Source organism: Melanerpes formicivorus, unplaced genomic scaffold, assembly GCF_026170545.1.
Source record: "Melanerpes formicivorus ecotype bairdi unplaced genomic scaffold, bMelFor1.0.p_v2 SCAF_1, whole genome shotgun sequence".
NCBI lineage: Eukaryota > Metazoa > Chordata > Aves > Piciformes > Picidae > Melanerpes > Melanerpes formicivorus.
Window position 1 is genome coordinate 17913885 of NW_027142353.1, and position 13115 is coordinate 17926999.

Genomic DNA, 13115 nt, shown 5'->3' on the forward strand with positions numbered 1-13115 from the left:
AGAAGTGGACACAGGACTCAAGGTGTGGCCTAACCAGTGCTGAGTACAGGGGCACAATGACCTCCCTGCTCCTGCTGGCCACACTGTTCCTGATGCAGGCCAGGATGCCATTGGCCTTCTTGGCCACCTGGGCACACTGCAGGCTCATTTTAAGCCCACCATCAACCAGTACCCCCAGGTCCCTTTCCACCTGGCTGCTATCCAGCCACTCTGACTTCAGCCTGTAGCACTGCATGGGGTTGTTGTGGCCAATGTGCAGAACCTGGCACTTAGATGTGTTAAATCTCATACCGTTGGACTCTGCCCATCTGTCCAGGTCCCTCTGCAGAGCTCTCCCACCCTCTTAACAGATCAACACCTGCCCCCAGCTTGGTGTCATCTGCAAATTTACTGATGATGGACTCAATGCCCTCATCCAGATAATCAATGAAGATATTAAAGAGCATGGGGCCCAGAACTGATCCTTGGGGGACACCACTAGTGACTGGTTGCCAGCTGGTTGTGGCACCATTCTCCATCAAAGGCCTTGCTGAAGTCCAGGTAGACTACATCCACAGCCTTCCCCACATCCACCAGGCAGTCACCTGATCCTAGAAGGAGATCAGGTTGGTGAGGCAGGACCTGCCCTTCCTAAATCCATGCTGGCTGGGCCTGATCCCTTGGCCATCCTGTAAGCGCTGTGTGATTGCACTCACGATGTCCTGTTCCATAATCTTGCCTGGCACTGAGGTCAGGCTGACAGGTCTGGAATTCCCTGGTTCCTCCTTCTGGCTCTTATTGTGGATGGACATCACGTTGGCCTGCTTCCAGTCATCTGGGACCTCTCCAGTGAGCCAGGACTGTTGAAAAATGATGGAGAGAGGCTTGGCCAGCTCATCTGCCAGCTCTCTCAGAACCCCAGGATGGATCCCATACAGTCCCATGGACTTGTGGGGATCCAGGCATCTAAGGAGATCTCTAACTACTTCCTCCTGGATCACAGGGGAACTATATTGCTCTCTGCCTCCATCTGCCAACTCAGGAGGCCAGTTGTCTAGAAGACAATTTGTCATGCTATTAAAATTTGAGGCAAAGAAGGTGTTAAGTACTTCTGCCTTTCCCTCATCTTTTGTTACTATGTTCTCCTCTGTGTCCACCAAGGAGTGGAGGTTGTCCTTGCCTCTCCTCTTGCTATTAATATATGTATAGAAGGATTTTTTGTTGTCCTTCACAGCAGTGGCCAGTTTAAGCTCTAAATGGGCTTTTGCCTCCCTAATTTTTTTCCTACATGACCTAGCAACATCCTTAAACATTCCTTGGGTTGCCTCACTTTTCTTCCAAAGATGATACACCCTCTTTTTTTCCCTTAATTCCTTTAGAAGCTCATTGCCCAACCAGGATGGCCGTCTGCCCCGCGCTCCTCATGACCTCATCATGAGGCACAACATTCTCCTGACCAAAATGGGAGTTTGGATTCTGTGAATACTGTTGCAGTTCTGCAAGATGAATCTTTCACATTTCTCCTCACATGCTGGAAAACTAGTGGTTTTCAGTGTCTTACTTTACCCACAAGAAGAGTATTGATTCCTAAAATTCCCAGTTCAGAATAATTCTGTACCTCAAGATCACCGGTGAAGGGGGCAAAGAATTAGAAAGATTTCACAGTATCACAGTATCACTTAGGTTGGAAAGGACCTCGAGGATCATCAAGTCCAACCTGACACCGCAGACCCCATGACTAGACCATGGCACCAAGTGCCACGTCCAATCTCCCCTTGAACGCCTCCAGGGTTGATGACTCAACCACCTCCCCGGGCAACCCATTCCAATGCCGAATGACTCGCTCGGTGAAGAACTTCCTCCTCACCTCGAGTCTGAACCTCCCCTGGCGCAGCTTGAGACTGTGTCCCCTTGTTCTGGTGCTGGTTGCCTGGGAGAAGAGGCCAACTCCCTCCTGGCTACAACCACCCTTCAGGTAGTTGTAGAGGGCAATGAGGTCACCCCTGAGCCTGCTCTTCTCCAGGCTAAACAATCCCAGCTCCCTCAGCCTCTCCTCATAGGGCTTGTGTTCAAGGCCTCTCACCAGCCTTGTTGCCCTTCTCTGGACACGCTCAAGTGTCTCAATGTCCTTCTTAAACTGAGGAGCCCAGAACTGGACACAGTACTCAAGGTGCGGCCTAACCAGAGCAGAGTACAGGGGCACTATGACCTCCCTGCCCCTGCTGGCCACACTATTCCTAATGCAGGCCAGAATGCTATTGGCCCTCCTGGCCACCTGAGCACACTGCTGGCTCATATTCAGGTGGCTGTCGATCAGCACACCCAGGTCCCTCTCTGTCTGGGAGCTCTCCAGCCACTCCGACCCCAGCCTATAGCTCTGCATGGGATTGCCATAGCCAAAGTGCAGCACTCGGCACTTGGACTTGTTGAAAGCCATCCCATTGGACTCTGCCCATCTTTCCAGTCGGTCGAGGTCCCTCTGCAGAGCCTTTCTACCCTCTAACTGACTAACATCTGCCCCTAACTTTGTGTCATCTGCAAACTTGCTGATGACTGACTCTACCCCTTCATCCAGATCATCAACGAATATGTTGAAGAGGACAGGGCCCAGCACTGATCCCTGGGGGACACCACTGGTGACTGGCCTCCAGCTGGATGCGGCACCGTTCACGACCACTCTCTGGGCCCGGCCCTCCAGCCAGTTCCTAACCCAGCACAGAGTGTAGTGGTCCAATCCACGGGCTGACAGCTTAGTCAGCAGTTTGCTGTGGGGGACGGTGTCAAAGGCCTTGCTGAAGTCTAGGTAGACCACATCCACAGGCCTCCCCACATCCACCAGGCGGGTCACCTGATCATAGAAAGAGATCAGGTTGGAGAGGCAGGATCTGCCCTTCCTGAATCCATGTTGGCTGGACCTGAGCCCTTGGCCATCCTTCAGGTGCGCAGTTATTGCTGCCAGGATAATCTGCTCCATCACTTTCCCTGGCACTGAGGTCAGGCTGACTGGCCTGTAGTTTCCAGGTTCCTCCATCCGACCCTTCTTGTGGATGGGGACCACGTTGGCCAGTTTCCAGTCATCTGGGACCTCACCAGTGAGCCAGGACTGGAGGAAAATGATGGAGAGTGGCCTAGCTAGCACATCCGCCAGCTCTCTCAGCACCCTAGGATGGATCCCATCTGGTCCCATGGACTTGTGGATATCCAAGTGGCTCAGCAGGTCCCGAACTAACTCCTCATGGATTTCCAGGGTATTACTCTGCTCCCCGACCCCAACGCCCAGCTCCGGAGACCACTCGTCCTGAACTCCTGCCTTGCTGTTAAACATTGAGGCAAAGAAGGTGTTCAGGACCTCAGCTTTATCCTCATCCTCAGTAACTGTGTTCCCCTCCAGGTCCACTAGGGAGTTCAGGTTCTTCCTGCCCTTCTTCTTATTGTTAATATATTTATAAAAATGCTTTTTATTATCTTTGACTGAGGTGGCCAGCTTCAGTTCCAGCTGGGCCTTAGCTTCCCTAATTTTATTCCTATGCATTTCAAATGCATCATGATTCCTTTCAGCATCTGAGTAGTTATACAATGCACTGCAGCAACATAAGAGCAATGGTGGTAACTTGGTATTTTTGCACACTTTGAAATGAATCCTTCTTGTTGGCCTGCATGGGTGTGTCAGGGTGAATGGCCAGGTGCATAACAGAGGACTTGTGAAAAAAGCACTAAATTAAATTTGAGTTTGACTGTGGGCAGAAGGAAAGGGGTCAGCCTGCAAAGGTCAAAAGACATCCTGTACTTTATCCTCTTGTGCTGCTGTATTAAGAAAACAAACTAGCAGTTGCACTCAGAACAAGTTCAGACACCAGAGCTGTTGATGGCTTAGTGAAGAACTTGAGTAATTAGTAAGAGATGAGTAAAACATGAAATAGGTTCTAAATAGAAATCATAAGGAAAATAACACACATAAAGTATAAGAGCTTAGAGAAAGGATGAGCATGAAGCAACACCTCAAATTAATACACATGAGATAGGGTGTCCTCTAACCAACATCCTTCTTTGTTGCATGAGACATTTAGGAGAAAAAGTCACCCTCCTAGAATGTAATGTAGCAAATAATACCCCAAATGATCAAGACTTTTTTTTTTTCCTGAGATGAAGGGAAGTTAGAAGTAGCTTAACCAAGAAAAGGACTAGTTGGCATGCTGGACACTCTAATAGGAAAACCTAAAAGACACTAGCCAAAGATGTGGTTTTGGGGGATTTTTATTAAGTCTGCAAAGCACTTGGCTTTAAAATGGTATGAGGAATACAGAATTTCAGAGGCTGTTAAACAGCTTCTTACTGCCACTCATTCTGGGTGACAATAAACACGGCAAGCAGAAACCCATGCAATCCTGCCTTTCCAAGAGCAATTCACGAGGAACATCCCTAACACTCAGACTATAACAAAGGATCATGAGACTTACCTATTAATCACTAAAGAGCTTTTGAATGTCTTTGTTGACTCTGATTTCCATACAACAGCACTTCAGTGGAAATATGTGATACTGAATTGTACAATGACCATTCAAAACAATGGTCTGCTACAACCATCGTGCATGCTACTAAGTGGGGTTTTCCTAACCACTCCTCATGATGAATAACCACAAAATCTTGAAATGGAAAACATATGCTATCTTTCAAGTGACATGGAAGCTACAAGAAGCTTTGATGTGATGAAAAAAGCCAATATGTGATTCTACTGAACAGCCTTATTGCAGATAATTTGCAATTAAAAACCAAACCCAAACCCCAGCGTTTGAAACATGTTGTTGGGTTTTTCTCTTCCCTATCCATTTCCTTTTGGGATGGTGATTTGGTCTGGCATTCTAAGCATGTTTATTTACTATATTCTCTGGACATCATATAGATCTCCTCGTGGAATGTGAATGCTCTGCTGGCATAATATATAGGAATACAGGAATTCTGAAGAATTCTGCCTGTTTGGCACTGCTTTGTAGAGTTTGCTTTTTAAAATAATCTTAGCAAGGCTATTAAATGTAGAGCTTTAAAAATGGAAATCCAGTGTTCAGGAGCTCTTCTTTATTTAAAAGACTGTTACCTGCATTTGAATTCCATTATACAAAACTACAGTAAATTGTCCATATGGCTTAAACCTGTCCCTAGGGCAGCTACTACAAGGTAAGCAGACAAGTATGTCCAACCATTCATCTTGTTTATCCTCCTGAAAAAAAGAAAAAAGGGAACTTACACTGCACTATGTGGGAGATTAAGAGAGCAGTGCTGGTATCATTACATGTTAGCCTTCCCTGTGCCAGGTCCTGCTTCACTTGCAATGCAAATAGGTACCTGCAAAACAAAAGTGAACAAAGAGTTACACAATGCAGGAGGGGCAAGTATTTCAATGCCAGCTCTGGTTTTAACTACGCGTTCTTTTCACTTTTGGAATCTAAAGAACTTATCTGAATTTCATAAGTTTAAAGGCTAAATAAAACCTAATAGATACTGTATTACAGCCATTAGAGTCTTACATGGTGGCTGCTTTGCAGAACCAAAGTGTCTTTCTTTTTCTCTCTCCTTCCCTCTCTTGGAACTAGAGCAATGAGATATGACAGTGGAAGCAAATGTGACAGATATTAAGTGTTCAGCAACTGCACACCAAGAAGCACTAGATAATGGAGCCACTTGCAGCTATGAAGAAATGCCAGATAAAGCAGTGATTTAGAGCTTTCAGTTAATTCTCCTGGAATACAAGGAGAGCTCTAAACTTCCACTATGGCACTGACCTGGAAACAAGGAGCAAAATCTTGATCTAGCTAGCAAAGTCTAGCTAGCTTTGATACTTTTGTGGCCCCATTAACTGCACTGCCTGTGCACCAGACATTTTTAACATTGCTGCCAAACCACCTCAGCCACGTAAAGCAATTCTGCAACAAGAGTTTATGTGCACAGCATAATTCCACACTAACACAAGAGTTCAAGACTCTCAGGGGTCCATACTGGGAACAGTGCTGTTCAATACCTTCATGGATAGCATGGACAGTGAGATCAAGTGCAGCCTTAACAAGTTTGCCAATGACACCAAGTTAAGTAGTGCAGCCGACATACCTGAGCAACAGGATGCCATCCAGAGGGATTTTGACATGACAGAGAGGTAGGCCCATGTAAAACTCATGAGGCTCAACAAGACCAAGTGCAAAGTCCTACACTGGACTGGGGTAATTCCTGGTATCAATACAGGCTGGGGGGTGATCTGATTGAGAACAGCCCTCTGAAAGACAACTTTGGGGTACTAGTGCATGAAAAGCTGGACATGAGTTGGCAATGTGTGCTCACATCCCTGAACACTGTATCCTGGGCTGCATCAAAATAAGAATTGACTAGCAGGTCAAAGGAGGCAATTCTTCCCCTCCTCTCTTCACTCTGGTGAGACACCTCCTGGAGTACTGTGTCAAGCTCTGGAGTCCTCAGCAGAAGTAGGACATGAACCTGCTGGAGCTGGTTCTGGAACAGCTCTCCTATGAAGAAAGGCTAAGAGAGTTGGAGTTTTCAGCCTGGAAAAGAGAAAACTCTGGAGAGACCTTGCTGTGGCCTTTCAGTACTTAAAGAGGGCCTATAAGAAAGATGGGGACAATCTTTTTAGCAAGGCCTGCTGCACAGTATAAGGGTTAATGTTTTCAAGCTAAAAGAGGATACATTTAGGCAAGACATAAGGAAGAATTTTTATGCTGAGTGTGGTGAGACACCGGCCCAGGTTGCCCAGAGAGGTGGTAGCAGCCCCATCTCTGAAATTCAAGTTTAGGCTGGACAGGAGTCTGAGCAACCTTGTCTAGTGAAAGATGTCTCTACTCACTGTACTGCTCTTCCTACTAGAAGAACAGAGCACTAAAGTGTTGTATTTTCTGCTTCTTTAAGTAATGAAACTGTTCCCTGTGGATATGCTTTCACATCCTATGCACTGCTGTGTACATATATATTAGGATTCAGCGATACCTCCCCAGGTGCAGAAAGAGGTCACCAAAAATCAATCTATAGCTTGTGTACTAAGCAACTAATATGCAGAATATCTATTTGGAAACAGAAATATTTCATTAGTAACATCACATTGTGAGTTTTCATTTATACTTTTATTGTTTTTATTCCGTCTTTCAAATAAATATTCTATCTTCTTACCCTACTTTCCTACTTTTATCTGTCCAGGCCAACAAGAGATGCCAATCATTTCTTTTTTTTCCATTCCATTACTCTATCACAAAAATTAAACAAGACCAAGATAAACACCAAACATAAATGTGGACTTGTGTGGGGCATAAGGACACAAAAGCTCTTTGTAAAAGAGGACTTAATCTTGTGGGAAGATTGAAAACAAAAATTAATAATGAAAATACTGAATCAGAAGGGGAAAAATAATAATAATAAAAAATTAATACTGTAAATCAGAAAAAGAGTTGGAAAGTTGCAGTGAAGAAATACTGCAACAAAACAATGTTTCTGACCATAGAAGAAAGATCTGCTAATGAGGAAGAACCTTAATAGGTCCCTCACATAGATATTTTCTCAGAGAGAACATGACTCTTTATGCCAATACAGTGGGAAATTCAGAACATAAATGAAAGTTTTGGAAATGCACTGAAAATAAGCACCCCTTAAAGGTACTCTTTCTGCATATGTGTGCATCTTTGTCTACCTTCCTCTTACTTACTTCCTCTCCTTTCCATTCTCCATCTGAAGTCACACTTCCCCCTCTGCAAACCTTTAGCATTTGCATTGACTATACAAACAGGGTCCAACGCTGCTGCAACTTGGCAATTCATGCAAAACAACTCTCTCCCAGAGACAAGTGCAGAATTGCATCCCAGGATGCCCACATGTGCTTTAGGCAGGTCTCTTCCAACTACTGCCAAACAGGCTTGCAGTACTCTGTTGCAGAACTGCTTTCTCTGAGGGTGAGCAAAGCTCTCCCAGGACTCTAGTGTGCTTTGCTGAACCTCTCAGCACAGACTGCAACCAAATCTTGGGCTTATTTTTCAGGCGCATTCATGGTTGGGGCAAATAACATCAAGCTAAAACTAAGGGGCAACAATAGATTGTTGCCCAGTCACCTCAGATTCCATGTTCTCACCTCTGTCCACCACACATTTAATTTAGTAAAAACAAAACAAAACCCCACAAAAACCCCCCAACAAACACCAAAAAAACCCCAAACACACAAAACCCAAAATCAACCAAAAAACCCCACAGCCCAACACCAGAAAACAAACACAAAGAAAACAGAAAGCCATCTAGCCACTAACCTTGTCAGTTCCTCCTGCAGCTGAGTATGGTCAGGTGGGAAGAATTTTACCACAAATTTTACTACGACGTGCTTCGGTCCTAGGGCAAACATTAAAGGAAGTTAGTGAGCATCAGTAACATGCTGGCCAAATCTTCATTACACAGAATGAATTACAAGGGAGGGCTCATGGAACCTGCCGTGCATATATACATCTAACCTCCTGCCCTTTGATAGCACTGAGATTATTTAAAGACTGCACAATAAAAATTTACACACAATAAAAGAGAAAAGTAGCTTGGTCAAGGGGTACTCTGCCAAAACCAAGCCTGGTTTTAGTAACTGCCACCAGTTAATCCAAAAAAATACATTACACGTGTCTATTTTACTTGCTTCAGAACAGGAGGGAACTAAAATGCATCTATTTTTCAACTCCACTAGCAAATTACTATTTCTGTTTAAACAGCAGCACATTTGTTCCAACTCTTGAAAGTACAACCAGTGATAAAAGAACCAATGCATCTCTCTTTCGTGAGAGATGCCAGAGCAAATGTTCAGACTCATATAGCCAGAGAGTCACCTAGAAAAACTTGATCTCAATTGGCAAAACTCAATAAATCAAAAACTTTACAGATATTTGGCAGAGAAAAATAATAATAAAAAAGCACCAAAAGCTTTCAATTTTGCTTCTGCTCTTCCCAGAGCTGATGGCTATTTACAGTTTCCTGTCCTTTCCCACCACACACCATAACTTTCCCTGATGGCCTTATCCTAACTGTTTCCTCTTCTTGCTCTCATAGTCCCAAGTTCCACAGCAGTGTCCCACACAGTTGTAGTATATCTGTTAGTGGCTTCCAATAATAATAACATCTTCCTGTTCTTTTTATTGTATTTGATTTCTGCTACCTTTTGGCAATGCATACTTCCTTTAATCATTCTTTTACTGTACTCTTTTTTTTCCTCTACAAAACTGTGCCCTCCATTGCCACCACTGTCTCTTCTGGAGACTGACTAAATCTAAGCTTCCTACTGGATTAGTTCCTTCAGGTGTTTATGTGACATAACTTCACAGCACGCACAGTGCATCTTTTAAGGAGACACAAGAACTACAAAATAATCCAAACAAAATTCAGTGAACAAATTTGAGAAGATCCCAACTGATGTAGTCCTAATTTATTCAAGTACTCTCAGAACAACAAAATAAATGACAAAGAAGTACTTACTTCTAATTTGTTTCATAACAGGCTTCAGAAGATCAAGCCACACCTGAAAATAGAAGGTGGTGTTAGCAGCTCTGAACAAAACTACTGCTCACAGAGGAGCATTTCTTATTGCACTACTTAAATTACCAGTTACTTAATCTTTGACACTGTGGTCATCATGCTCTCCCTAATTATACATAGTGGATTTTCTCCCCAGAGCTATGGAAGGTATTCAGGAAACATCACTGTCAAAGGGCTTTCCCTCTGGCATAGCTTTTCAAGCAACATGGATTGAGTGAGCTAGGAAACCATAAAGAAATCTCCACCTCACTTGTCTCAGATACCATCAATCACAGCATGTTTGACCAGGAACCATTCATTTTGTGGAAACAATACCTGAAACAAAGAGTTCAGAAAAAGACAGTCCTATACTGCCAGTTGCTGTTCTCACCCTAATTGATCTCAAGAAAGGCAAGTGAAAGGGTCTGGTGCTTGCCTTTGAGCTGGGAATGCTGGGCAAATGGAGAAATGAGAAGGTGCAACCTCCTGGTTTTGCAGATCCAACATAAGTCCCACTGTAATGCCTGGGCATAAATGTAGAGCTCCCTTGCTTGGCACTATGGAGATAAAGGAGTCTCACTACCACAACCTGGAATGTCCTGTCAGGCAATGGCATGAGGCATGGGTGAGTGGAAGCTCCCTTTTGAGCTGTGTAAGTAATTTTCTCTTTTCTATAAACCTAGGGAGCTCAGGTCTAGGCTTTCTCAATTTGGTACAGCATAATTTCTGCACAGAGCTTCCTTTCATCTGTTTTTCAAAAGCCCGTTTTTCAGGATGGTGTGTGAGCCTTTGACTTGGTTTTGGAAAGAGAAACAGTGGATGGAATAAACGTTTTCGGAGCTGAAACTCCTACATTCTGCAGTCTCAGTCAGAAGGGCCTGAGAAAATGCTATGGAAAGCCAAGGGACAATCATGTAGAAGGTAAAAGCCAGATGACTTGCAAAACCTGGGTAAGTGCGACAGCTCACAGTCCTCATCCTGTAATGACCTATGCCGAAGATGTCTATTTTGTTATCTCCCTAAATTGCCTCTCTTGGAGACACTTGGAACATGCAACGGAACATCCCACAACCATCACAAAGGCTAAAGCCATTTAAAAAAGAAATTAACTGTGCTTTCCTCTAGAAAAAGAATATGTATTGAAATTAATACATCTTTGATCTTTAATAATTTCAGATTATGTAGAGGCTGAAATTTACTCCTAATGTCCATTTTAGAAAATCACCTGAGAAGCCAAACAGGCACAGGCCTGGTATTGCTCCTGTAACTGCTCCAGTGCTGCTTACTATTTTCATCAGTACTAATCTGAGTGCCTCCAACTATCACAGACCTCACACTGCTGCTCTTTCACACTCCCTCATGTTTCTCAATTGAATTCTTTCTATGTTTCTCAGTCTATGGAAGTTTTTGTTTTTCTGGAAGGGCTGAAGAAACACGGTCAGCCAAGAACAGGAACATGGTATTTATCACATATTAAACTGGTTCTGACACTTTTTGGCATTTCAGTAAGTTTAAACTGTTTCATAAAGCTGGCATGTACAAAATCTGCAGGGAAGGTCAGAGACTTTGCCAAGTTTAGTGGGAAAAAAAAATAAATCTTGAATATGAAACAGCCAGTTCACAAGAATATTCTCTCTGTCTCCAGGGGGAGTTTATAATACAGCATCAGCATGCAAGTGCATGATTTCTTTCTCCAGTTTTCCAATCATCCTACAAGTGAGTTACAACATCCTTGACCAGACTGTTGAATACTAGAAATGTGTATTGAGCCTGTGTGGGGAGAAAGGTGAGGCAAAACAAAGAACTTACTCCTCACCAAACCCAAGAAAACAAAACTTACGCATCATGCAACTCCCATACTGTATCTAACACAGCCAACCTACAACTGGTTTATAAACTGGGAATGTAAAATAGCTTGAGGATTCAATTAAGATTCACGCTTTCAATTTTCTCCAGATCCACAAAGGCTAGGCTCGAGGTGAGGAGAAAGGTCTTCACAGAGAGAGTCGTTTGCCATTGGAGTGGGCTGCCCAGGGAGGTGGTGGAGTCACCATCCCTGGAGGTGTTCAAGCGGGGACTGGACGTGGCACTTGGTGCCATGGTCTAGTCATGAGGTCTGTGGTGACGGGTTGGACTTGATGATCTTTGAGGTCTCTTCCAACCTTGATGATACTGTGATACCGTGATTTATTTTCAAAACAAGGTCTGGCATTCTGTTCTAGTGACTGTATTTCAGCAGCTGGAGAATTGAGGGAGACATCAAGTGTGAGAGTCCCTCATTTCTCCTGATCCCAGCAGGAGGTGCAGCCCTCAGACACTCCAGGCTCACCTCCCACGCAAATCTTGCCTGCCACATGCACAGCACACATGAATGTATACAGCGGTCGATATGTCAGATGGGAGGTCTGGAGCCTTGCATGTTGACACAAACACAGCCCAACTGTGAATATATGACTTTCTGTACGTATGATTACACCCAAACAAGTATGTTCTAAATATTTGTTTTTCCTTTTCCACTGCACTCCACATTGGATAAGCAACTCACTCTCTCTAGATGACATGAATGTAAAATATGCATGCATGGTTTATTTCTCAGACACACCATTAAATGTAATTTTTAATTATTTTTTTTTAATTGCACAATGCTTGAATTCTACATTATGGCCATCATGAAGCTCAGAGAGTGTTAAACCCCACAGGTACATTCCTCTCAACTACGTCATATAAACTGGTTTTATAATTTAAGCGTAAATATTATTTTCAGAGTGCTGCTCCACATTGAAATGGTGCATAATCAAATATCCTGCTTCAGAGTTTCTGTGAGTTGCTTTTAGGTGGTTGAAGGTGTTACTTCCACTGAATCTCATCATGTCAGTGGCACAGCTGACTGTGGGCAAGATTTGGGGATCTCCCCCTATTTCAGAAGCAAAGATTTGAAGACTCAGGAACATGGACTGGTGCTCTCAGGTATTTGGTTAATATTTCCTTTTGCAAGAGTAGGGGCCAGGTGAGTTACTAGGCTCAGTGCATAGAGACATTTCCCTTCAAGTCAAACTTGGGATAGACTTAGGAGTTTTTCTCCACCTTTCTCTTCACCAGAGCCCTGACTTCCTTAGTGTGATAGACCAGACCTATTTCCAGCCAGTCAACTCCCACTGCTGCGAAGGCCTCAAGCAGCCCCTAGTCTCTCCTGTGTTTTGCCTCAACCAAACAAATAATTTTTTCACAAGTGTGGTGGTTTTAGGCTACACCTTTAAAATGTAGTTACAGATTTTGAGCAGAAAAGTAGAAAAATATAAATAAATTGCTATTGGGTGTAAAAAGGAAAACAAAAGATTATTCTAAACCAATTCATTGGATACATATCTAGAATAAGATGAGCTGCATCATAACAATTCCCACTCTTCTCTTCTGATCTTGGCTGTTTTGCTTCGCTCAGGACAGATTAATGTGCTTATCAGCTGGCCTTGACTAAGCCTAACCCACTGCTTCTATCTCTGCTCCTTTTCTCTCTTGACCAGGGAGGTTGAGGGGGGGCAGTGGAACAGCTTCCCTGATCTCTGACCAGGGGATTTTTGTGTTGTTTGCTAATTGTAAGTATCTGTATACTA

General features: G+C 43.7%; 1 protein-coding gene across 6 annotated transcripts in view; it reads right to left on the reverse strand.

The window, feature by feature from the left end:
- FARP1 (FERM, ARH/RhoGEF and pleckstrin domain protein 1) overlaps positions 1–13115 on the reverse strand; it is a 249282-nt gene that overhangs the window by 65605 nt on the left and 170562 nt on the right. For all 6 annotated transcript variants that reach the window (XM_068166920.1, XM_068166853.1, XM_068166691.1 and 3 more), the window contains exons 4-6: positions 9466–9508; positions 8265–8343; positions 5222–5319 (exon numbers count right to left, since the gene is read on the reverse strand). In XM_068166920.1, the coding sequence (XP_068023021.1) occupies positions 5222–5319; positions 8265–8343; positions 9466–9508 (220 nt within the window). The remainder of the gene's footprint in view (positions 1–5221; positions 5320–8264; positions 8344–9465; positions 9509–13115) is intronic.